The 26,293-nt window shown below is 48.4% G+C and overlaps 1 protein-coding gene across 2 annotated transcripts in view; it reads right to left on the reverse strand.

Moving 5' to 3' along the window:
* Positions 1-1,174: 1,174 nt before the first annotated feature.
* The window catches only part of LOC149363898 (uncharacterized), a 71,695-nt gene continuing 46,576 nt past the window's right edge, over positions 1,175-26,293 (reverse strand). The window contains exons 2-5 of one of the 2 annotated variants that reach the window (XM_089573875.1): positions 16,077-16,344; positions 8,273-8,419; positions 7,609-7,685; positions 1,175-6,770 (exon numbers count right to left, since the gene is read on the reverse strand). In XM_089573875.1, the coding sequence (XP_089430001.1) occupies positions 5,822-6,770; positions 7,609-7,685; positions 8,273-8,419; positions 16,077-16,344 (1,441 nt within the window). In that variant the 3' untranslated portion in view covers positions 1,175-5,821. Of the gene's footprint in view, positions 6,771-7,608; positions 7,686-8,272; positions 8,423-16,076; positions 16,345-26,293 lie in introns of both variants that reach the window. The other variant, XM_089573874.1, reaches the window with a different exon arrangement.

Raw genomic sequence — 26,293 nt, forward strand, 5'->3', positions numbered from 1 at the left:
TATAGAAATATAATAGCATATGCTTGGACTGGTGTATAGAATTGGGTGGTTTAAGCCTGGCTAATTAGCATTATATTATTTTTCAAGACTAAAAGCTAAAAGACGAACTGGATCAGAAAAGTAATTCGCCGTCGTACAGACGCCCTAAGCAGCAGTTAACGTTCCTTTCCACTCCTCACGAACCCTTCTTCATCCTTGCAATGCTAACCGCCGCCGAGCTCGAGTGGTAGCTATACCGCGCCTTTCTTTTCGTTGTAGATCATTTGCAGGAAGTTTCAAGGGACTCTAATTATAAAACGATCTATACGACACCTTACCATGTAGCCTCATACCAGATTGTGTGGTCAGGCGTTCTCAGTCTTGTTGACGTAAGCAGCAGAACCAGATGCTGTGCCCTTTCCGATTCGGTTGCAGCAGTGCACGCAAAAGAAATTTTCGAGTACTTATTTTTTTCGTAAAAACACCCTTATCGTTGAAATGTGTTCTATTCTCAGCGCTTACACAGACAACTGTTCATGCTTCAACCTGCGTCAAGCTCTCCCACGGTGACGCTGGCTATCGATATTTCATCGGCAATATTTTCTATCACCTGTACGGTATGTATACGAACGTGTGGTCAATGTGTACGAATGTTATACGCATTAGAATCTATGTACAGACGGCAAAACACATGCCTAGAACAACCAAACTCTGCTTTCCGGAGCTACCAAAACCGCTGCAACCAAGAAGGCAAAAAATGACGATGAAATTCTATGAGTTTAACAGCCCATGTTTAACCAAACCTAATAGCTAGTTATCGCGTGTTACGCCCGAAACACGCTCAGAGCGTGTTCTAGACATGCGTTTTGCCCTCTGTACGGTATGTATGACTACGGCGATAGTGAAGTGGTCTCGCTGAGCGGCCTTTTCTACGGTATGGGTAAATAGAGAATTATAGCAAAGCGTTATTCGCGATCCGCTTCTGCGGGGCATCACTGCGCATGCGCAGATCGCCCTGAGGGCGCCAGATGACGCCAGGTGGCGCCAAGCTCGAGCTCGACCAATCAGCGCATGCGCACTGGCTGAGCGCGGAAGCGGATAGCGCTATGCTATAACTTTATAATGTTCTCAACAAAAAGAAACGTTCACACCAAATGAAATAAAGAAGACAGAAAGTCAGTTTTGGCTTGAATGTAATGCGCTGGCTTTTTTTTTTAATTTTTCTCTCCCCGTCGGGGTGACATGAGGTTCTGCGTGGAGTCCGCAAGAAGTTGGACCACCCACGACTTTACACAAAAACTGCCGCGGCAACCGCGGGAGTGTCCGCGTAACAGAAAGACACACACTCAAATCACGCACCACGCGGATACAGATCGAGTCGGATTGCAAAGGAGACGCGGCTTAAAACGGGTAGCCGGTACGTTGCCATAAACAAACAAGCAAACATAAGACGAGAGGAACGATCAACAAAATAATAGGGGTGTGCGAATAGTACTTTTTCCAAACCGAATCGAATACGAATAGTACACTCTTGCTATCGAATCGAATACGAATAATGTAGCTAAAAAACGAATCGAATACGAATCGAATAGTGAAAGCAGCGAATCGAATACGAATAATGTAGCTAAAAAACGAATCGAATACGAATCGAATAGTGAAAGCAGCGAATCGAATACGAATCGAATACTCTGCAAGTTATGTTCATATCATTTGTGCCTTGATTACAAAACATGAAAAAGTGTCTGAAATTTAATTTCATTCGAAATGCTGTTTGATATATAGTTCACAACGATGCACAGCTGCGTCAACCTTGACTACGGATGAGATCAAGTCTAAATCTTTAAAAACAAAAAGATTGCACAGAGCCATAAGCAAAAAAATATTCCGTCAACTGTCAACTGTCGGAAAGTCAAGTGGAGCTGGCACGGGTTAATAAAATTACTAATGTTCCAATGGCAGCAGTGTACATAAAAAGAGTGTTTTAACTATGGGAACAAAACAAAGGCAGTCTTGGGCCTCACAATGAAACTAGGGATATTCACCAACAAATGGTTCTGGACTGTAAAATTGCAGAGCAGGTCTGTTGGGAAATGTTATGGAGGCTTCGACCGCACTGAGTTGCTGTGCAAGAAAACAAGGTGCTCCACACTGTCCGATGAAAGTGATTCCCGCCGACAAGTTACTGTGTTGGAGCAAGTTGAGAAGTCTTTCGCTTGCCACCTGAGTAGCCGGAATGGCAAGGTACTTTCTGGACATGGTTGCAAGAGCTCCATACTTGATTTTTCCTTCTGTTTGCCACCACTGAAATGGACTGCTTTCACGAGGCAACACTGGGGACTGAAGATAGTTGGACATTTCTTGCATCAAAGAACAAGGGTTTTCTTTGTGTTTTGATGTTACCAAAGTATTAAGCACTCCCCAGACGGGTGACTGTTTTCCTCTCCATTCCGTCTGCTCCTGTGCAGAAGTTTCTTGTGAGCCGAACTGTAACAGCGGTGATCTCTGCTTCTCGCGTAGGTTTATTGCGGCAGCAAGCTGTGCGTGCGCGGAGCTGACGCTGCCTTCGAGAAAATGGTCGGAGGTAACCGAAGCGTTCTTTCGTGCCAGCTACTCGAAAATTATTCGAAAATTTGCGAAGATATTCGAACAGTTTCGAATAATTTTTAATTTCCACTATTTGATTCGTTTAACGAATCGAATATGAGAATATTCGATTTGATATTCGAAAATTTCGAATATTCGCACACCCCTACAAAATAAAGAAGAGAACAGATAACAGACATACGCACACACACACACTTTCGCCACAACACACGTTCAGAATGCGTCAGGGGGCGGGCACACAGTGTAGGACAGGAACAAATCTTCTTTTGTACAGAGAAACTAAATAATAAATAATCGCCCCCGAAAACGAGATACAAACGTAAATTCACGTATATGATAGAGCCAGAGGTTGGTGGTGCTGGTGGTGTTCAAAACGACTCACTGCAGATAGTATGTGCGTATGTTTGCGTGCGCGTATCGACGGCCCCGGCTTTCGAAGACTAAAGTCTGTTAAACAACCCAGTCTCAAATGCAAAGGTATCACAAGCTCATGCACTCCAAGCCAGAAATGGGCTAATATGGGACTAACTGTCCCCTTTTAGTCCATGGAAAGACTAACTGTGGTTAGTATCTTTTTTTCTTTCTGCGTCTACAGAAGTAGTTGCTTGCAAAAACCCTATTAGAAATCTATACTGACTGTCTATTGACTTTCTGGGCAGTGAAATGAATTTTTTTAGATATGGCTGCTGTTCTAAGGACAATGGTTGTATCAGTGCAGTTAGACCCCGAAAGGACTAAAAAAACCTCTGCAACTTTACTTCTTTACTTTACTTCTTTCTGGCTTAGAGTGAATGACTGTGCTTGACTCCTGTTGCTCCCCTGACTGCCAAGTTAGAACTCTACAGCATGAAATACCTTTGCACAAAAGCATGCCCTAAGGGAGTTTCCCTATGCAACAGTCTGGGGAACAGGAAAAACGCGATAAGCACGCACACACGCACACTGAAATGGCCGCGCGCGCTCTACACCAGAAAAAAGTGAATAGGGACTAACTGCACCATTTAGTCCTAGCAGGAAATGGTCAGTCAGTGAGGAGACTAACTGGGGCTGATGTTGATGTCCTGTTAGCATTTGGTTCTGTAAGGGAGTAATAGCTTTTTCAGGGACTGATGGCTGCTGAAACACAGTTACTCCCCTACAGACTAACCCCTGTAGCACTTTCGGTTATGTCTGGTTTAGAGAGCGCTTTGCCAAAAACCTCGCTCCGGTGGGCAGCACTAGACGGCGCTGCGCGCACTCTACGACGTGCGAACATCTTGTTTGCTTTTGCGTCATTTTCTTCGTCTTTGTATGTTTAGTTTGTGTAAGGATGTAGGCATTGACTAGACAAGGTATACACGCAGGACTAACCCGCCTCGCGTCCGAGGCGGCCGACGCGATGGTGCGGAGTATTGCATAAATCCCACAAGAAAACAAGGACTGATCCTGCTGCCCAGGGTGGAACTATACATCGCATTCTATGTACTCATACGCGGTGCGAGTACAGAATGAGCTCAGAAGGTTTATTCTCTGAAGCTTGCTTGCAGACTCCGAGGGGTCGTGTAAATGGTTCAGCAATCTTTTTTTTCAGTGTCCAGGCCACCTTACAGGAAGAAAAAGCTCAGCATTTAAATGGCATGGTTTTCGCTAACGAGTCCACGAAATTATGGATCGAAAGAATGAAATGAAGCGCAATTTCATACTGTAACATAAACTACGTGCGAGCAGCGGGTCTCAGGAACCAATGGGTACTACTCTGCTATAGCGTTATTATTGATTGTTCGTTTTCGTGTGCTTGAAACAGCGTGCCAATAACGGGGCTGCGGTTTATTTCGCATGCAATTTCAACATTAAAGCGGGAAACTAGATGGCCGCAGAAAACAGCTTAATTCATTTTGACCTAGCTTGACAGCTACACTATACTGAACCTAATGTGAGAAATAAACTTTCAGCACAAGCGACATGTTGCTAACAACTGGAAATCAAACATATCTACAGTATCGTGGTACTGTGAGTGTCTTTAAGAGCTGCTGTGTTTCGAGCAAAATGGCATGGCTGAAGTGCAAATGCACCACATGCAACATAACTGCACATAAATGAGCCTCCTTATCTTGCACCAGATGCACCGAACGATAACACAGGATGACTAATGTTGAAGGCAGGACACCAATAAGCACTTCTCGCTTACCATTCTGCTGCTTAACTGTTTCATTATACTGTAGCTGTCCTCATTGTATTTATATTCTCAACTTTAGGTGGCTCAGTGGCTATGGTGCTCGGCTGCTGGCCCGAAAGACGCGGGTTCGATCCCGGCGGCGGCGGCTGAATTTCTTTGGAAGAGAAATTCGAGGCCCGTGTACTGTGCGATGTCAGTGCACGTTAAAGAACCCCAGGTGGTCGAAATTTCCGGAGCCCTCCACTACGGCGTCTCTCATAGCCTTAGTCGCTTTGGGACGTTAAACCCCATAAACCAAACCATATTCTCAACTTTCAAACTACACACCAAGTGTGATGAATGGCCTGGTATGGCCTATATCCTCAACGTCATTTTTCTCTCCTAGCTAATGTGTGTGACAATGGGCCAAAAAGATGAAACGCATGAAAAGATTCGTGCGCGACGTGGTGGTGTACACGGCTACTCAGGATTATAGCTTCCAGAATACCAGTATTACCTAAGTTGACTCCTGGTTGCTTTCGTTGTATCGACACCACCAAGAGGCGAAACCACATCGCCAGAGAAAGCCCCTCAGAGTCTGATTGCTGACACTCGAGCCGCTGAGTTTCACGTCGCCTGGGAGTTCGCAGGAAACGCGACTATAAAGGGAAAAAAATGAAAAAGTTGTAGACATGGTGGGGAACAGGCTACCTACAAAGTATTGATTGCTGCTATTCTTTTGCAAAGACTGTCAAACGTCCCCGGCATACGGGCATGTTTTGCCGAAAAGACACTTCGGCGTATTGTCAGTCCAGCACTTCAGCACTTGCACAGTCTTCTGTGAGAACAGCGTTCATGTAACTCGTCCAGGCTTTTGAGAAGAGTAAACCAAGGGCAAAAAAAATATGTAAAGCACACAGGAATGAAGTGTGAGAAGAAAACAGGTTGAGTCCAGTTGTCTCCCTCCAGCGCGCGAGTAACACACCACACCAGCATTCCATCCCGTACATGCATGTGCGTATCGCGTTGTCCGCACGAGGTCCCGAAAGCAAGGGCGGCACGACACCGATGGTCCTGGTTTGTTGCCGGCGCTCACGCCGCGACTCAGTCATTGCCGTCGGTGACGTCTTCAGAGTCGTGGCCCATTCTGCCGTCTTCAAGTGTGGAGGAAGAGGAGTTTGCCGTGACAGAGGAACTGTTCCTCATGGCCGTCGTCGAACACCCCACTGCCGACAGCGGGCTACTAGGCGCTGACCTCTCCGAAGACATCGGGTCTTCGGAGCCGCCGTCTCGAAAGATGCACATCTTGTCCTGCCGGAGCCCTCCGAACGGCGGTATCACACCAGAGTTCTTGGTGGTCGGAGGCGATGATGACTCGGGTCGCGGAGGCTGATGCGAGCCACCGGAAGATGGCGGGGGTGCCGGGGGTTGTTGCGGTGGTGGAGAGGTGTCCCCGGATGCCGTGGGCAATCGCCATGCAGGGAGCGGGTACGGGAAGAAGCGCAGTCCCTTGAGGTGTTCGTCGGCGGCTGCTTTGAGAGGACTGGGCGCCTTCAGGTAGCTCTGTTCGTTAGCCATCAACAGGTTTCGAACGGAGAACGGGTTGAAGCCGAACGGCGAGGGCCGCCCTGTAGGAGACGTGTTGCTGGATGCGGCCGCAGCGGCCGCTGAGGACATGATAATATCCTGCAGCATGAGGCTCTGCTGGTACAGGGTTTGGTTGTACAGGTACTGCAGCGGAAACGAAGAGTGACCCCCTCCACCCGCGGCTGCAGCGGCGGCTGCCGCAGCGAAAGGTAGGTAGTCTCCGAGTCCGCCGCCGCCGGAATGCTCGGGCGATCCAGGCGAGCGGCCGTGCAACGCCGAGCGCGGCGACAGGTCACCTCCGGGTCCTGCCGACGAGGTTTCGTCGGCCGAGAGCGACTGCTCCGTCCGCCGGTCGTCGTCGCTGTAGTACGAGTCGTCCACGTCGATCTTGGTCGGGCAGCTCACGTCGCTCGGCGCCAGGGCGCCACCCGGAAGTGACTTGGAGGCCGGAGGCAGCGCGTACTTCCTGCGAAGCGCACACGGCAGGAAGGAACGCGCGGGTCAGTTTCTCTGAAGTACGCCAACTTCACCGATGCGCTTCACACTCATAATGAAGCGCATAGTATAAGTAACATACAAGAAGCAAGCAATAACTTTAGTGAGGGGCGAAGGAAGACTGGATTTGTCCTCGCCCAAAACAAGTCCTCTGGTATAGAAACACTGGGACACTGGATACAGGCTTTCTTCCCTCCCCTTGTTTAAGTTAATGTTTCAAGAATTCCATCTTTGCTACTGCTATACCAAGAAATGAGCAAAGCGCATTAGCGCAGCCCAATTAAACTACGCAGACGAAGAACAAGAAGCGGTAACAGATCCACATAGTCATCTTTCATTCACACCTGCGGTTGCTTGTCATGTAACATGTTATAAAAGCAAAAACCTCAGAATCAGAAGTTAATGAAGGTGTCGTATGCCAAACAGGTAAGCAACGCTTGACAAGAAGCTTCTTTTTACAGCAATGTTAACGCGACAACAGTGCACAAACGACATATTTCAGTTGCTACTTCGGCGTGACCTGCAGCCTGCGCTTTTCCGTAGACATCACGAATAAATCAACGGCGGATGACGCTTGCGCGATCTGGCTAGAACGCCAGATCTTTAATAGGCGCCGCTGTGTTTTCTGAGAGACACCCCAGTAGGCTCCGGTCAACACACCGCCACAGGATGTCCCGTGCGGTCGCCGCTTATGTTGGTTCGACTGCCGTTTAGATTTGCTACGGGAGAGCGTTACAAGAGCGCTACTCTGGAGGTATATTAGACAGTTTACGTAGGTCAAAATGTATCGTTGCAACTCTTTCACTTACTTCTTGTCTTTTCTCGCCGCACCAGTTTCTCGGAAGCCTTTCGCAAAAGGGTTGTTGTCAATCTTCAGTTGTGTGATCTGCGGGAAAAACGTAAAACAAACAACGATGAGGTTAAAACGGTAAGATGTTGCAGAAATGGCACCGTTAGAACGTTTCATCAGCCTTTATACACCAAATTGTGGACTATCGCATGAGCGTCACTAAACACACCAGCCATTTCTGCGCAGTTTTTTAAATTTTATGCAGTTGATTCATACCTCAGCCAGTGAAGAGTACAGGCTCGTGAAGAGTTCAGATGATGGAAGGTTAGTGTTAGAGCAGCAAAAGATTTTGCTTTACCCTTGAAATTACTTTAGACATTCTATCGACTGTCCGTAGCCTTTTGTCAATAAAGTCTTACTCTCTATAGGCAAATTTTATAGTCTAGTCTATAGGCAATACAAATGCTATATACAGTCTAAAGAGAATCTATAGAATTATGGCCATACAGTTTTAATAGACTTTCTTCTATAGACAATCTATTGACTATGAATAGACAAAAGGAAATATCTACAGGAAGGCAATAGAGTCTATAACAAGTCTATATACAGTCTATAGACCATTTTTATAAAAGATAAGACATGGTGAAAGACAATTTTGAGATATTGCAGAGCTAAAGTCACACCTTTTCGTTCTGATAGGCGGTGACAGCGATGAACTCAGTCTCCTTGAAGACGTACGTCCTGAACGTGCTGTAGGGAAGCTTGAGGATGTCGTTGGCCCTCACCAGGTGGAACCGCGGCTGGTACTTGTGCATCGAGTTCAGGATGGTCTGCTTGAAACGAGAGGAAACAGCGCTGGTTTAATATCGGCTTCTCCCGCTATGAGAAGGCGAACGAAACTGTAATTTACCGATAATTAGCCAAGGGTACTTAGACCATTCAAGTACACGTCAACCTTCGTCTGACATGACGATAAGCAGAAGTAGAGTCACTTTCTGAATGGCGAATGTGCAAAAGCAACGTCACTCGGCAAACACTATTCCGAGATTTATGCGTTGCTGAAGTTGTGTATTTTTCCTTTAAATGTGCAAGTCAGAAAATGACCAGACGCTCGTCCTTAGAGACAAAAATTTAGACAGTCCATAGACTGTCCATCGACTTCTGTCTATAAAGAATGTATACTCTCTACAGACAAATCCTAGAGAACAGTCTATAGGCAATACAAATGCTATAGACAGTCTAAATACAATCTAGAGGTTTATGGCCGGAAACTTTTAGTAAACATTTGTCTATAGAAAGTCTATGACTATTAATAGGCGAAATAAATATCTTTAGGAAGGCAGTAAAGTCTATAAGAAATCTATAGACTGTCCATTTTTATAAGGGCGGACAGCCTGACAAGACATTTTGCTCCATCCGGATGTCATATCAAACAGGATGCATGTAATATAATACACATTTACCACAAGACAGCGCTTATCAACGGCACACAAACTTTCCTTGTAAATATTATGCACTACGACAACACGCAAGCTAAACAACTCAAACGATTAATGACAGAATCTTCAAATTTAAAAAAAAAGTACACAACCAAAGATTTAGGGCACAAATATTGGACAGTTCTTCCGATACTGCCATGTATCCTTGTGGCTTGTCCGCCAAGCGTTCCATGAGCTGTTGTACACCAACTACCAGCACTATGTTATCTTCGGCTCGGTAAAGTGTGTTTACGACAATCCGTCTCTCCTGGAGGAGAACACCAATGTTTTTTACCTCAAATCCGGAGAAAGTTTTTTTTTTTTTTTACACCCTTACTCCTACCGTGAATAGATTACTGAAGTTAAGGACTTCCCATTATTTCCCCTGGATTCAGTCGCCCTCACTCAACTGTGGATCCTACTTCCCGCCTATCACCTCAGTAGTCGCGTATACAAGCATTTCATGCTTAACACCCAGCAAGGCGAGCCATAAGGCACACCTATATATAATGACGGAAATCGCACGGGGAGGTATTTAGGTCATGAATTCCTCCCGCTGGAGTTTAACTCTATTATTTAAAATGAATTCTGTCAGCCGCTGTCGCTTTCGTTGAACCGTGGATACCCCACAGCTCGGCCATCACCTCTGCATCCTGCATAAGTAATTCATGTTTAATACCAAGCAAGCAAGCTACCTAAGCCCCCCAAGAGAAACCAGAAAGATGAGACAAAGAGAATCGAAAAAGACCATGAACTGGAGACGTTTAAGAGTAAAGAGACAGTCTCCTATAGCGATGCGCAGAGCAGCCTACGCACGCACGCACACGCGCATCATTCTCTGCGTCGAGATTTTCTCTCGCGGGCTGCTGCACCGTCGCGCCCTCTGCCCGCAAGCGGGAGGCGCTCCCCGTGCGCGCGTCTCACATTTTTGCTACAGCGGCAGCGGCAGCAGCGTGCTCGTGAGGAGCCGGGCCTGTGCGGCGATTCCCTCGGGTCGGCGCTTCTCCGCTTGACGCTCGCGGGTACGCGAGTGTATCGATCGGAGCCAACACTTTTTCCTCCGCCGCCATTTTGGAAGAGCGAGAGGAGCCCGGGGAGCGAATGGAAAAGATACACCCTCCGCGTATAACGCTTGGCTGAAACCGGCCAATGGCGCCCGCGCCCTATCTATACACACGGGTGCGGATGACGCTTGCGTCAAGGGAGCATAGTATATACGCTATACTATAGCGTAACGCTGTTTGGAGTTTCTGTATCGCGGCTGTATAATTGGCGCATTGAGCTGTACGCGAGAAAGAACCTAATACAGAGCAGGCAGGCTACACGAAATGAGACGAACTATGTATATGGGAGCACCAGGATTGGAGAGCTGATATCCGTAATACTTCTAGGCGGCCGGGCACTGTTTTGGCTGCCGCGTCTCGAGCAGCTTCAACGATTCGCCATTCTCCCCGGAGCCGAATACTATTCCTACATAAAACATTGCATTCCTACATCATTCCTATACTATCCTACATTCCCTCGACTCCTACATTAAAGCTCGGCATTCCTATATCAAAGTTTCGGATCCTTTGCGCGCAGGATATTATGGCATTGAAGTGCGAATCATGGCGACAGCTTGTATCGCTTTCACACGGATACAAGCGCCAGTCGTGTAGGACGAAATGGGCTCTGATTTGATGACGTCACCACCCTACAGCGAAGATCGTAGCCGCATGAATCTATTCAAATATATAATTCGAACGAACGATACGGCAGCGAAAGTGAAATTAAGTGCAGCCAAAAGTAAACCCACCGCAAAACAATCGACATGCACATTGTTATCAGCGCTCACAGGTATCCACAGTGGTCCTCTAGTTAAAAAGCGCGGATGAGAACATGGTCTGGAAAGCAGCCTCTTGAGATGCAGTGAAGAATGATCTTCGTCCAGGCGAACGCTCATCGGTTAATGAAAGCTTACAAGATGCAGCATAGAGCACCTTCCAAGAGCCAGTAATACGATTCGCAGCAACGTCCAGACAAGCACGCCAAATCGCTTCCGGCAAGTCGTGACGGAGAACGCGACCACTCGAATTTTCGCGCGCTCTCTATGAACTCAATACCGCCAGTACAAGCGCCACAACAGGCGCTAGAACAGGCCCGTGCGAAACAAGCCAACCTTCAAAACCAATCTTGCTCGCTCCTTAGCGCCCCCCCCCCCCCCCCCCCCTCACCTCTCATTTTTGCCCTGCGCTTCGCGGTCGTATACATTTATGACGACAAGCAGGCATCCCACCTAACCGGCTTCTGTCCCAAGTTCTCGCCCCGCAGCTCGCACGGTGTGGTAAACTAATCAGCGCGTTCAGGAAAGGGAGAAACGGCAAAAGCTCCGCTCAACGCGAGCACGTACGCATAACGAGAAGCCGTGAACAAGGCGCCCGTTTACCCCCCCCCTCACACACATGCGTACGCAGGAAAACAAAGGAAGGTTTACCCTCAAAACAAAAAACAAAAAAGCGCCACGCATGGCGCGTGACAAGCTCCAAGGCCAGAAACCACCGCGGTTCACAGCTTCCGCAACTCACATCTTTCCTCCTCTACACTATCGTTTATTTTTGTTCTGTTGTAAGCTATAGGCAGTATAATCAGCGAACGCGAGAATCCCAGCTCCCGCAGCGCCTAGCCAGCGAGCACACCCAGTCCGTCACGGCGTCCTCGTCGTCGTTAGCAGCAAGCAGTTGTAGGGCGACGCTCGCGGAGGCGTCATTTCAACACGGGAATGGGCGCCGCTGCGTGTATTCCGCCCTTCGAGTCTGTAATCACGAGGGTATCGCTACGGCGGCGCCGGAGAAATCAATTCAATGAAGGCCACACATCGTCCGCGTCGATCATCATCTTCTTCGCGCGTGCGACAGCGCGCTGGCGTTCGCTTTTGACGCCGTTCTAGACATGGTTGTGCATGTAGACGTGCGAGCTGTGGCCACATCGATTACATCTCGCAGGAGGAAGAAGAGCTTCGGGCCTACGCGCGCGCGCACAGAGACAATAAGAGATGGCGTCTGTGGGAAGGAAAAACAGAAGCGAGTTTTAGGCTGCTACATCGACGATCGCTTGTCGTCCGTTTCCTTGTTGTGTTGCATTCAAGATATCGCATGGACGTTTGTGTATATCAATGCCAAAACGAAAGGTTGAATGTGAGCGCAAATACGAGGTCTCACATCTGTACGTCCTGTCGGCCGCGAGAAGCCCTAAGTTCGAGCTTTTAGTTTTGAACCTCGCAAAATAATGGCGGCTGGCGTGATACAGGGTTGCCACGAAGAAATCTCCTGACGCCCGCCAAATCTGAGAGTGAATACAGTCTATACGGACATGATGTTCATCATCCCTAAGCTGCGCTGGGGCTAGATTTAAAATTAGTCCACTTGGCGTTTTTACCGTGCACTGACGTGGCATAGCACACGGTCATTTTATCATTTTGCCGCCAACGAAATGCGCCCGCTAACGCCGTGGGATTCAATACAGCGGCCTTGGGATCAGCAACCGAGCGCAACTGCAGCCGCCACAGCGGTTGTCTGCACGGAAGGCTCGCAGCTGAAGGCTCGCACCGTTCAGCAGCCATCAGACCTGAAAAGTCGTTTATTAAACGAAAAATACGCCTTCCGATTATCACTCCTAAGAATGAATTGGACGACGACGACTGTTTGAAAGACAGCTACCAGTCTTCCAAAGCATGCTAGTCAGAGGAATATTTTGAAAATGGTGCAAACACGGCGTGCGTTAGAGTGGTTTACGAGCCACCCAAATGATGTAACTAATTCACCCTGCCATACGTGGAGTACGACCATCCAAAACACCTTCCAAATCATTCCGGATAAAGTAGCGACAGCAAAAGAGGCATGTAAATCATTTGAGAGCCATTTGGTTCTCAAGCCGGAACTATAGCGATGAGCACTTGGCCTAAGTTTCCAGAGCGTTGTATTGCACAAAAAAGGTCCGCTCTTATTATTCGAACGCCTTGAACGCCTTGGACTTTCGGCCATTAGATTCGATTTATAGACGAAAGTGTCCTATTTCGATTCCAGAAAACGCACGCAGTCTTCCTTCTACAGTGCACAGTCAACGTGGTAGTCGTTCGATACAGCGCATGCGACTACGCAGGTCATCCTGAACTTCATTTTTAACTAAAATTTAAGTGCCCCTGCTGTGAAGCCAACAGTCGAAGAATAATCGCAAGGCTAAATCTGCCTGTAGCCTCAACCTCGCGCTCTAAGCGACGAGTCAGAGAGGTGCTTGTTTGAGCACAACTACGTAGGAGCCGATTTCTATAGGTTTACAGTTTTCAATAAAGGTGTATACACTGAAAAGGGAGAGGGAAAAGAGTGCGAACTCAACTCCTACGAAGATACGGAAACTACGGAGGAGTGTAACCGGACATAGACCACATCTAAACTACACAACTATGCAGCTGGATTATGTCTTGCACAGACGGTTCTAAAAAAAAAAAAGGAAACGGTTTCTGCCGACGCCGACCCAGCAAACCCTTCCTTATCGCACATTAATCACTCGACTTCCTCACATGTGCTCGGGTGACCTCTACAACAATACTGCAATGTGGACGACTCAGCGTCGCCTCCACCGCTAGGACATCGCAAGCTTTCTTACAAGAAAACGCTAGAGCTCTGCTGTTCCACATCGATTTTTTTTTCTGCGTATCCGTTAAAGACCATCTATCTCACAGTAGAACAAAAAATATTTTTGAACTTCTGCAACTTCGAATACTATACATCTTTTGATTCCTCCAAGACATGGGATTTTGTGTGCCCATCAGCGATCTATAGGGACTCTTAACTGGCGGAGGGTCCAAATGATGGAGAGAATTCGTCTTCGGGAGAAGAAGTTCTGGGTGGGGAGAGCTCAGCACAGAAAGAGGTAGAGTACGGTCATCAGAAACAGCGACCGCACATAGACAAGTCTGGTAAGCTTTCGAGGAAGTAGAACGGGCCCAATAGCTGGTGAGAACTGTTAAGGAATAGGACGGCAGGACTCTTCCTATGATTTCAGGTTCTAAGCTCACTATAGAAGCCCAGCAGCTTGACTGCAACCACAGCGGCCAGCCGCTTCGAGGCGGCATCTGCGTCATTCCCTGCCTTCTCTACACACAGGTCCGATTCGGCGCGCGAGGAATCGAGCGCGAGAGGGACAGCGCGCGCTCACGCACCAACGCACGCGGCCGAGACGCCTTCCTCCAGTGCAGCAGCGAAGCCTCCTCGAGACCCGACGAGGGCGCCCCGGGGAAGAAGGCGTAAGGAGCAAATCGATGCAGCCGCCGGGCCACCACCGTGTGTGGCCCCGGGCCGGCAGAAGCGAGCAGCCAACATGGCGCTCTCGGCGCGCTTCTGCGGCGGCAACGGCTCCGGCATCGATCGGCGACCGAGAGCGATGGTGGGGTCCAGAAGCACGGCGCCTCCGCCTTGAAAGGACCCCGGGCCGCTCGCCACTCCGCTAGGAGGCGGCAGCGAGGGCGGTGGCGACCGCTTGATATATGACGCCAATATTCCGCCGCCCAGAGGTTTTTCGCCTCCCTCACTCGACCCTCTTTATCCCACCACCCACTCGCCTCCTTTCTTCGTCGTTCGGTGCGCGGGGGGGACTGGAAGACAGCGAAATCGCATTTGCGCTCCGGCGAGCACATACTCTTCTCTAGAGCGACGTTCGCTCGATCGCGCTTACAGCGCCCCCAAGGCTTGCCTGCATCTTGTACCGAGCCCACACACACAATACAGCGGTATCTTGTACGTATACAAAGACGCACACCCTGTATAGCGTTGCTGCGTGTGCCGCAACACGCCGAGCTGGCGAAGTCGTTAAGGCTCTGTTTGGCTTCTTATTCTTCTCTATGCGGCATTTCTCGAAGGATTGTTGCCTCAGCCAAAACTTCAGAAGGCCTTCTTTTTCCTCTTCTCGCGAGTGCGTAATCGCACCGCTGCGTGTACGTATACAGCACGCGGTATTAGAGCACAGCGATACCAGGCGGTCGTTTGGAGCACGAGAGGAAGGCTAGCTGCGGACGGGTAAACCGGGCCCGTCGTCTGGGGAGTCCGAGCCCCGAACGTTAAGCGACGGACGGCACAGCTCCGCAGTGTCGAATGTAGCGCTCCGGAAAAAGGGGCGCCCGTCCTGATGACATTTCGCTTCGTGGGTCGCCTAACAAATGACCGCGCTGCGCACTGGCAGTCTCGGCCTGTCCTCGCTGTCGTTCCCTCTCTCACTTTTTCCCTCTCTATCTGCCAACGTGAGCGCTGGGCCAGCGTGGAAATCTGGCGACAGGATAAGTGGTTGCGGGTGGCCGTACACATATATCAAGGGACGTCAAAGGCTGTCGTGCGCACCGAGCACTGCTGCGCCACTCGCTGTCCTGGCATCGTATGATGCGCACAGCCTCTGTCATTTCCTTCTGACTGAAGCAGATCTAACGCTATTGTTCGTTGAGGGCGATTTAAACTCGTAAGCCTGTCGTTCATTCCAGGAGCCATAGCTCCGTTATAAAGGGAAAAGGAAAGAGAAACTCTGAAAGGGTAATGATTGGCAGCGGGCATAATCTATGCCTGTACTGAGAGTCTTCGAAAGCGCATGAGCTATAGTGCCCCTGTTCACATAACGTCGTTGCTCCTGATACTGTGCACTGTAGCGCTGTCTAACGCGCGAGTCGCATTTTACCGGACCAAAGCTGTAAACTGTTTAGAGGAATGTTTTTCATTAGTACTGAGCAGCCCATAAACATGGCGCGCTGAAAAAAGAATCTGACGGGTAGACAGTTACTGCGACCACGTCACACCGTTAAATTGCCGAAGCGAATCATGAGGACGACGGACGCGTACTCAACGTTCTGCAAAGAGCATCGTTTCGCACGAAAGCCAACGGAAGGGAACAACGTAACGTTTGTTCACCTTAACGTAGCACAGCGTGCGCTTTCTTAATGACTGCGCTCAATTACCGAGTCTACAGAGTATCGTAAGTGTGTAGCACTTACAAAGCCGTGTTTGTCGGAGATGTTGTTGGTGAGCTTTAGCTTGTGGAAGGAGACCACTTTCTGCATCCACTGTTCCCCAGTGGAAGGAGAATCGGGATGGATGTACATCCGCTTGGGCATCTCGGGATCCGCCTTGCCGGCCACCACCCACCGCCGGTTCTGGAACTTGTACCGGCAGTCGTCGGCGGCAACGATGTCCATCAGCATGATGTACTTGGCCTTCTTGTCGAGACCCGTCACTCGGACCTTGTAAGGCGGGAACATTCGCCTGGGCAAACGCAAAACAAACAAAAGGGTGAATTTTAGAAACGGCGGTGGAAAGAACCAATCATCGAGTTCTTTTGTTTTTGTTTGCGGTCGGTACAGCCGACTTCGCGATTACGGTAAGTTAAAAAAAGCTCAGTAAAAAGGATCGCGTTCTTTTATTCAGATTCGAAGTATGCCATGTGCCACGTAGCTTTTGCATGCCTCCGCACTCCCACGTGTAATAACATGTAATACAGTTGCATCATGCCTATACGCAAGGACATCATAAAAGACTATAAAACTTGTGGAGCTCTGAGAAAGTATACTCGCCGAAAGGGTTACATAGCGTAGGTGCGACACGCATGAAAGGCTGATTCCCCCATGCATTTTTTTCCGGATAGGTGTCCTCCGACAGGGTCGGGTTCCGACCGATGCCGATATGATACCTTAGCCGAGTAATGAAATTTTGCTAGTGAATTATTCAAATGCCTTTTTAGGAACTACACACTGTACGAGACTTCCCCAAGCTGGGTCTAACAGCGACTGCTCCTGCAGCTTTACGCATCCGGCATCCCCCAGCAAGTAACAAGCGCTGCTAAGAACAGTCCTTGACGTATTAGTTACCGTCCGAATAAATGGCAGAACATGGAGCAACGGGTGAAATTGGTGGCCATTGTATCGAGTGACACCTAGATTACGGGCTTTTGAAACTGCAAACAAAATGAACCGCTCTTTTCCAGAGCGCACATATTTGCCAACGTTGGCCCGCTGTCTGCATAGTCTACATTTGCACTGTGACGCTTTCAGTGTTGCAGCGTGCACGCAAACAGAGGAAATCAGTGTTTACGTTCACGAAAAGGATGAACTCGCCAATCTGTTCTGCTAAAGCGCTTCCCTATCTCCTGTGTATTTTTTATTTTGTCATGGGCGAAAAGAGGACGTACCCATAGAAGGCTTACTCGCGGTACAAAGCGCCGAGCCGATTTTCAAGAGACCAGCTCGATAAGAAGCAAAAAGAAAAAAAGAACTTAAATTTTTCGCCACATCCTCTTCCCATTCTCTTCGCGCTTTATGCCTGCGGCGGTGGCGGCTCAAATTGAGCCCCTATACGCAGCGTTTCCAGCGGCACGCTGCAAAGGCGATCAGCCTCAAACTCCGCAGGAAGCCCTAGGCTAGCTCGGGCGGCTGAATCGACGGCAACCGTTCCAGTAGAAGAAGCGGCCGATCTGGTTCGCCAATCCATCTCCTCTTTCCTCCTCCTCATATTTGTTCTTTTTTTTATTTCAACGCTTCCCTCCGCAGGCAGGCACAGCAGCCATCGTTTCCCCATTCCCTTATTTCCCCCTCCGCATTGCAGATGCTTCTTCCCCACACTTCCCCAAGGCTTCCCCGCTTCCCAGCGCAGCAGCGACCGAGGCTTTTCATGCAACCATCCCTCTTTCTGGCTGCCCGCTGCTGGCCCCGCTGTCAGCATTGTTCGGTTCTTTCGCAAGAAAAGAATGCAAGCAAGGATGAGGAGAGAAGGGGGGCGATGTGCGATCTTCGCTCGCCATCGCACCACCAACAGACGCACGAACGCCAGCGGCCACGAACGCCAGGCAGCGCGCCCACCCATTGTGTGTCGCCAGCCGTGGGAACGAGTCAGGGCGGAACCCTGTGAAGCTGCAGCTGTTGCTACGTGCGCCTGACGGGAGAAAAGCGCCGGCTCGAACACCTCTCCCCCTTTTCCCCGCCGCTCTCCACCACCTCGGGGCATACATCTTCCTCCCTCTTTCCCCACTGCTCCCCGCTTCCTTTCCTCACCATCCCCAAAAGGCGTCCTTCCTCCTTTCTCAATAGAGCGGCCAAACAATGCTCTTTCCCGGACCGAGGAGGTTGCCATGACGACGGTCGGTGTCGGCCAATGGCGGCGCGCCATGCAAAGGCGTCAACATTGGCGGCTTTCCTGGCGAGAAAAGGGGGGAAAAAAATGCCCCGACACCGTCGGCGACTGGGCGCTGCGGGCGTCTTGCGGTGAAGCTGCTTCGAACACGGACGCGAGTGGGGAGGCCGGGGCGGAGCCAACTTCTCAGGCCAATAATAATCGCAGAACGACCAACGCCCAACCGGCCGATCTGAACCGATAGGTGCGAGGCGAGAGCGGCGGTGACGTCATCAGCAGCTTAGAGGCAACATGCTTTTGTCGTACGTGCTGCATTATGACGTCTATCGCTTCTCACCTTTTATTATTTATCTTTTGTCTTCCCGACAAGCACACAGAGACAATTCCTAAGCTAAGTTCCTCGCTTCAGTTAACGCTGTTAAAAACCTAGCTATTGTAGTTTTTTTTTTCACTGTGTCCCATTAATGATAGCGTGGCAACAGCTGAAGTGAGGAATTGATGAGAAACGACTGTAACCGAGCTGCTGTTGCTGAGTTCTATGCAATTAACACTACCAGGCTATACAATATTTAATAGTATGAGTCCAAGAAAAAGCTGCCAGCGAAGGTAGCAGCGGTAGCACCGGTAGCAATTTCCGACTGCAATGAACTAACTAACAATGAAGTGCTGCAACAGACACTTCACAGTGTAATCTCTATAGTTTGCGTCGCTGCATTTGTCACGTCAGTATCATATTGTATTGATTTATGAGTGTTTTCAACGTCGTGTTCAAATGATTGTATTGCTGATGCTGGCAGCCAAGCTTCAAATTGTACTGTTATTTTATTGTTTATGTTTGCTGTTTTGCGAAGCTGTTTTGTTGTTCCCACCTAGCTAAAATCCTGGCACCAAGGGGTGTAGTAAAAATCAATAAATAAATGAAACAAAAAAATCATTGTCAAAGATTACGCGCTGTCGCGTGACTGATTATTCCAAAGGTATTCTTCAAACTAGGATTAACTTTATAAATAACAGAAAACCAGAGAAATGTACTTCTCGTTTCACGCTGCTTAATACCGCAAGACCTTTTTAATTAACAGGAGCAAATCTGTAGAATCAAGCCAGTAGCATTACTTAAAATGTTCGTTATGCCCTCAATTATAAGGCCCGTTTAATTGCGGACACTGCTGATAGAATATCGTGCGGGGATCACGCGTTTGACTTTTAATGAAGTAGGTGCTCGGAAAACAGTTCGAAGTCGAAAAACCCCACAAATACAGGAAATTAAAACTTGGCCCAATAGAGGAATCAACACGAGCCTTCGTAATCTTCCTACCTGAGATTCTGGATACGGAACTCGCCGACTTCAGCGTTAAACGTAAATTACGCGTGCTTGCACAAGTCCTCAAAACGCGTTAGTCGTGAACAAGGAGCTCTGTCCATGCAAGGTGTACAAGGGAGAAGCCGTGTAACGAGGCTGTGTACCAATGGGACGAGTAGGGTGCGGTCAACTCTCGGTACGGCCATAATGACCATGGTTTGGGCGAGGTCTCCAAATGATGCGTATGCACAACCTCCGTATACACACAACCCGATGCGAACCGTAAGCAATCGTCGTCATCTGCAGGTGTGCTCTTCGTTTCCGTCTGGGCTCCCGCTGTACGCAGCGACGCACAAGGCTCGCTTCGTGACAGCCTGTGTGCACGATCGGCGCCTGATACACTAAGCACACGCGCACTCCTTTCCGTTTCTGAGCGTACACAATTAGGCCGCGTAGCAGTACGCGCCCGCGTGCGCACACATAACCGGTAATTTGCCGCGCCCAGAGTAAGCCCACTAATGTAAACGGCGCTGTGATGTCTTCACAGATATGTACTTTACGCTCGCTGGCGTCAGCCCAGCTTCACGGACATCGCAACCGCGGAGGGTCTACGCCTTGAGGAGGGGAGAGGAGGCTGTTCAAGTGTCTGAATTTGTTTTTTTTATTTCTAATTCTAATTTTCCCGCTGAATGAAACGGCTGTAGCTCCAACACCACATCAAAACTCACCGGTTCAGTATAGGTATATATAAAGAAAGAGCTACCACATGCGGCTGCAAGGATGGGGTGTGTATTAATTTTACTATACACATGACTTAAAGCGCATACCTTGTTTAAACGAAGAAAACGAAAATGACAGTACAAATGACAAAAACGTGTTCGTTGAAGAAAATGCGTGTTTACGATGAAGGCGACCACGACGTCCTCACACACCGGCGGTATTAACGACACACAATTCAATTAAGTCTGCCGAATGGGACATCGAGGCACATGTACAGTCGAACCTGTTTTGGCGAAATGGTTTATAACGAAATAATGAATATAACGAAGCAATGACAATTCCCGTTGGAAGCTCGGTCAACACGGGCTATAACAATATATAGGCCGCTATAGGCCACTTCAACTTCGTTATAAAGAAGTTCAACTGTAATAACATTGGAAGTGCACCCTTTCGGGCTTACACCTTAGCAGGGCGTCGAGGCACACGCCTTGGACGGGCAAAAACGTATGGCTGACCAATTCCCGTAGGTAGATGATTGTTTTGGTTTGGTTTATTAGGGTTTAACGTCCCAAAGCGACTCAGGCTATGAGGGAGGCCGTAGTGAAGGGCTCCGGAAATTTCGACCGCCTGGGGTTCTTTAACGTGCACTGACATCGCACAGTACACGGGCGTATAGAATTTCGCCTCCATCGAAATTCAGCCGCCGCGGCCGGGATCGAACCCGCTTCTTTCGGGCCAGCAGCCGAGTGCCATAACCACTGAGGCACCGCGGCGGGGGTAGGTAGATGAATTAGTGTGATCCCTAGCGAACTCCACTGATGATAATATCAACGGCGAACGCTACGACGACACCAATTATGAACCAGTTGCACTAATGCAAAAAAAAAAAAAACATTTAAAAACTATAAATGTGCTATGTGCTGTGTGCGTCCCGAAAAAGAGGTGCCAAGTTCAAAAGAAGGCAAAACTAAGAAGGAAAAAAAACGCGAGTGGAAGGAATAGGCTTGCACGCACCTGCGCCTTTATTAGAACGCACAGGTAACTATATTCAGTATGCACGCACGCACGCACGCACGCCGCCCACATACACGCGTACACGTCTCAGCGGGCCGAGACGCCTCAATCACGCGTTCGCCGAGGCGTGCATGCAGGCAAACCAATGCGGGTGGCGCGTCAGACGCTTCTCCTCTCGCACGCGCTGTGCACACAGCTGCGGCACCGAGAGAGAAAGCTGTCAGCAGTTTTTCAAAAAGTGAGGGGAGAGAGAGAGAGCACTATAGCGAGAAGACCGGAGCAGTGGGCGATTATAAGGCGCTCACGCAACGGTTAGACCAACCACCTCAAGCGTGCGTTGCTGGCGCCGTCATATAGAGACAGCGGGGGCTATACATCAAGACCAGCAGGACTGTTCTTATGCGACACGCATCGAGGAAAGAAAGGAAGGAAGAATGGAGGAGAAGGAGGATACACGCGCGCGATTCACAAGCGGGCCGCGTGCGTGGCAAAGCTCGAGCTATTTTGCCCCCCCCCCCCCCCCCAATTCCTTATCCCCTCCTTGCCCCCGCCCCACTTTTTTTTCCTGTTTTCTTCATCAAAATGTGTTCACATGTGGCTCGCCAGGGGTGCAGGCAAAGGAACGAAGGCTGAATGTTGTGTAACGTGCAAGCAGTGTTAGGTAAATATACGCGTACAAATACTATATTCTTTTTGCAGGCACTGATTCGATGCTTTGCTGCCACGTGCGCTGTGTTGAAGCCCGATGTATAGAAAGGAAGTTAATGTACGTTTCAGGGCGCAAAAGCTATACAGCGCGGGTTCTGAAAGAAGGCCTACGGTGCAGGGCTGTATCTACACACTTCCTAGGGGCTCCTAGAGATGTTTTGAGGGGCCGCCTCGTCGAAGAACGAACAGATACCATGACAGCGGCTAGCCGATAGTTAAAGCGCGATACAGATTATCACTGACTTGATAAAAGGCCGAAAAATCCCAACGTTATTGAACTAAACCGATAATTTCGCTTCATCGACAAGGCAGCCTGTTTGCGCGCTACTGGAACTCGTAAAAAATGGACCTCGTTACAAAGGCCTTCATAAAGCGGAGACAGCCAGGCAGTCGCGCAGAATTCAGTAACCGCCTCGAACCCCACCCAAGCTTCTTTCCAATAAGGGTCATAACTCGCAGACCATAGACCTACATCTTATGATAACAAATTATATATCCTGATTATCCAGCGGCATTGTGATTGGCCGGAAGCTGCTCGCGTGATCGCTTAATGTTGACGTCAGAATTTGCGTTTCATGTCACTGCTTCTACCACTAGTACTAAAAGTGCTAGCACTGCTAATAATCCTAATAATAACACTATCATGATCACTACACGCACCAGCACACAACTGCCACTACGCTGTCAATGCATCAATCACCCCTACTTTACTACTCCCGAAACCACTATTACCGCTAACTGCTACCATTACTCATACTACTACTATACTGTTTCCACCTTCTTCTGTGACTATTTTTACCATTACAACAACTATACACTGTCCCCATTGCTGCTACTACTACTGTAGCCACTGGCACCTAATGCCACTAATATACACACAAAAACCCCGTGAAAGCAGCACTCGCCACGAAAACAATGCAAGGTGGAAACTTCGCAAGATCATTTTCGCGCGCTCTGACGGCGATTCACGGGCCGGCGAGCGTGATAATAAATCTCGCCTTATGAAGAGCGCAAACAGAGGCCGTCTCGCTACTTGAGCGCAAAGCACACACACACACACACACACACACACACACACACACACACACACACACACACACACACACACACACACACACACACACAAACATATATATATATATATATATATATATATATATATATATATATATATATATATATATATATATATATATATATATATATATATATATATATATATATATATATATATATATATATATATATAAGGCTCGCCTCAGCCGTATATATACACACACGCTATATGGATGCATTTTTAACTGATCCGCTTTCCGCGCCTGACCGACGCCGTCCCGTGTTGAAACAACGGGTCGCGCCGGGAGGCGGCGCCGTATCTATCTGCTCTCGCGCGACACAGTTGTCCACACACCTAGCTGACAACGGCAGTGCGTATACGTCTTCTTCTGTGCGGCCGCGACAGGCCCATCTTCAAAGCAGGGGCAGCTGCAAAGCTACGCGCATACCCCACCCGGCAGCTGCGTGTCCGGCGTATACACGGCAGGCCTATCCGGCCTTGGGGATTGTTTTTCAGGCCGAGAACTGACAACTTCGTGGACAGAGTTCGCTCCTCGCGTGAACAGGAGCCTGTTTGCGCGCGGCGCCTATATTTGAAGGCTTGAAGGCGCCAGGATAAGCTGAAAAAAAAGTAATAAAATGATGTTTTCTGCATATACGTCATTCGTCGAAAGTGCTAGGGGCATTTTCCGACCCTTCCCGATGATTTATATAGAAAGGGAGGGATACTGCGTCTACGGCTCCTGCATCAGGACAGCACCTATGTACCGCTGGCCTGACTGCAAACACCGGAAAGTTATATTCTAAACAGAAAGCAGTAAAAAGAGAGCAATCTCTCCGCTAGAAGAATCCCTTTTATAAAAGGGAGTGCACAGAGACTAGCTTACTCCCTTTTTAGTCCCATATAAGGCGTATTCTTGTTTAGACTGTACCGAGGGAATTGCGAAACTATATACAGAAAAGTATTAATAATGCGCACTCGCTTAACTCGAACTTCCGGTTAATTCGAACTAATTGTTTTCCCTAGTAAATATCGAGTCTTATTAAAAAGGCTCCCCTTAATTCGAATTCCTGATATTCGGAGAACATTGTCGGTTCCCTTCGAGTTCGACTTAATGAGAGCTCGCTTTGTATGCACTTCACGAGAAGTTTATGCAATAAAAGAAAACCGACACCCGCTGCTTTTTTTTTTAAACGTCCTCTTAAACAAGTTTTCGCAGGACTGCCAAGGACTGCGTCACGCATATTTCAACAATTAGCGTAGTCGCTGTCTATACGGTTAACGTTCAACCATTTGAACGTATTCAACGCGTTGCTACACTGATGTCCGAGTCATATCCAACAATTCCGGAGAAAGGCATTTTTCAACTATTACAATCCATATATCCGCACGTCTCTCGTCGGCAGGCTTACAATTTTTTTTTTTGTCATTAACGTTTTTGCTGTGTCAAAAATGTCCCTCGTTGGTTTTTTATGGTAGTCTATACTGCTCGATGCGAGCGATGGAAAAACTTGTAAAAGAAAGTTTTTGCTACGCATCGGAAGAATGGACCATTAACTTCAATATTTCCGTAATAGTATATTACAATATTTCACTATTCAAACAATTTTTTCCAAGAATGTTGGACACAAAATACTGCGCGACCTTCACTGAGCGTTACTTCGTGTACGAATTTTTTCCTCGCTGTACGCGAGCGTATTCTCTGAGAACCGAGTGAAATATCACGTTACGAGGCGGCGAAGACGTTTTCTCCTCGTTTCATATTCGCTACGCTACGCCGTCGCGACCGTTATTAAACGTGTCTAGCCGAGCGCATGCAAGACCCCCTTCGAGCAGCGCACGAGATTACGCAAATTCGTCGATGCTTGAAAAAAAAATGAACACTGATCGTGGCGCAAAAGTGTGCGCCGCGGAGCTCACAAAATAGGAGAAAAAGTTGTTTTCTGAGTGCTATAGGCTTAGGTTACGCATTTCAGATTATACTGTAGGGTTCCTCCTGTATGGCAGCAGCAAACGCAGCCATACGCAAAGGGATTGCGTGCACTAAAATACGTGCTTCATTGTACGCATGCGCCAAACGCTATTTCAAATCGACCCGTACCGTACGCTCGCGCTACGTACGCTATTTCCCGAATTTAGCGCGCCCCTTTCGTACACTAAAAAGCATTCCCAGCATGGCGGCGCGCTTCGAAGCAGGACCTCTCACTTTCGAGTGAATACGCCGTTGTTACTCCATTTTTCAGAACGTTCATTGACCATGAATGGGGCACCGGACGTTTGCTTCGCCTCATCTTGCCTATAACAAAACATATGAGCGAAAAGTTTACTGTATTTTTGCTTCGAGTGGGGATCCTGCCGCTGCTCGGTTTGTTCACAAAAATTCCTCTTATACCGACCAGATGGCACCACTTGGCCTGAAAATCCAATCCAATGTAATATCATTACGCTTCCGTTTGCATACGCCCATCTAAAAGAGCGGATGCGACAACGTCCCGTAAAATGCTGCATTTAGCGTATACTTAAGCGAGCATACGCTATTCTAAAAGTGCCTATTAAAAAAAAAGAAACGAAAAAATTAGGGGGACACATCAGCCCCGCCTTAAGGGTATGACGGGACAGCATTAACGGTTATTTGCTACTTTATTTCTTAATTAGTTCCTCTTTTAATTGCACGCACTAAACATCAGTAGGCAAACTAGACAATGTGATAGACCCACAAGACACACAAGATCCCTCTTTAACCAAGTCGAACGAACCTGCCTCAATGGCCTATAGGAGTAACGTGTCTGACTCGCAACGCATGGGTCGTGGGTTCGCTTCCCAACTGATTGCCCCAATTTTCCTTTGCGCGAAATCGATTTACTTTCCATCCTAATGACACTTCAGTCATGGTACGACCTCACAGTCGCAATTTAACTCCCGAGTTTTAGTCGTTTGCATTGCGCAGCTCAACGTGCGACTTCACGGCACTCTCCACCAATCCTGAATTAGTGTGACAAAGCGGATGGTTTTTTCTCCGAAAAGTCCGCTCTAACGCAACCGCGTTAAAATGTAGAAGTGTGAAGTGAGTGTGACGTGTGTGTGAAGGAGGGTGTGACGTGGGTGTGAAGTGTGTGTGTGTGAAGTGTGTGTGTGTGAAGTGTGCGTGTGAAGTGTGTGAAGTGTGTGTGTGAAGTGTGTGTGTGAAGTGTGTGTGTGAAGTGTGTGTGTGTGAAGTGTGTGTGTGTGAAGTGTGTGTGTGAAGTGTGTGTGTGAAGTGTGTGTGTGTGAAGTGTGTGTGTGTGAAGTGT

This window comes from Amblyomma mixtum, chromosome 2, assembly GCF_055824585.1.
Source record: "Amblyomma mixtum isolate Tamu chromosome 2, ASM5582458v1, whole genome shotgun sequence".
In the NCBI taxonomy this organism is placed as follows: Eukaryota; Metazoa; Arthropoda; class Arachnida; order Ixodida; family Ixodidae; genus Amblyomma; species Amblyomma mixtum.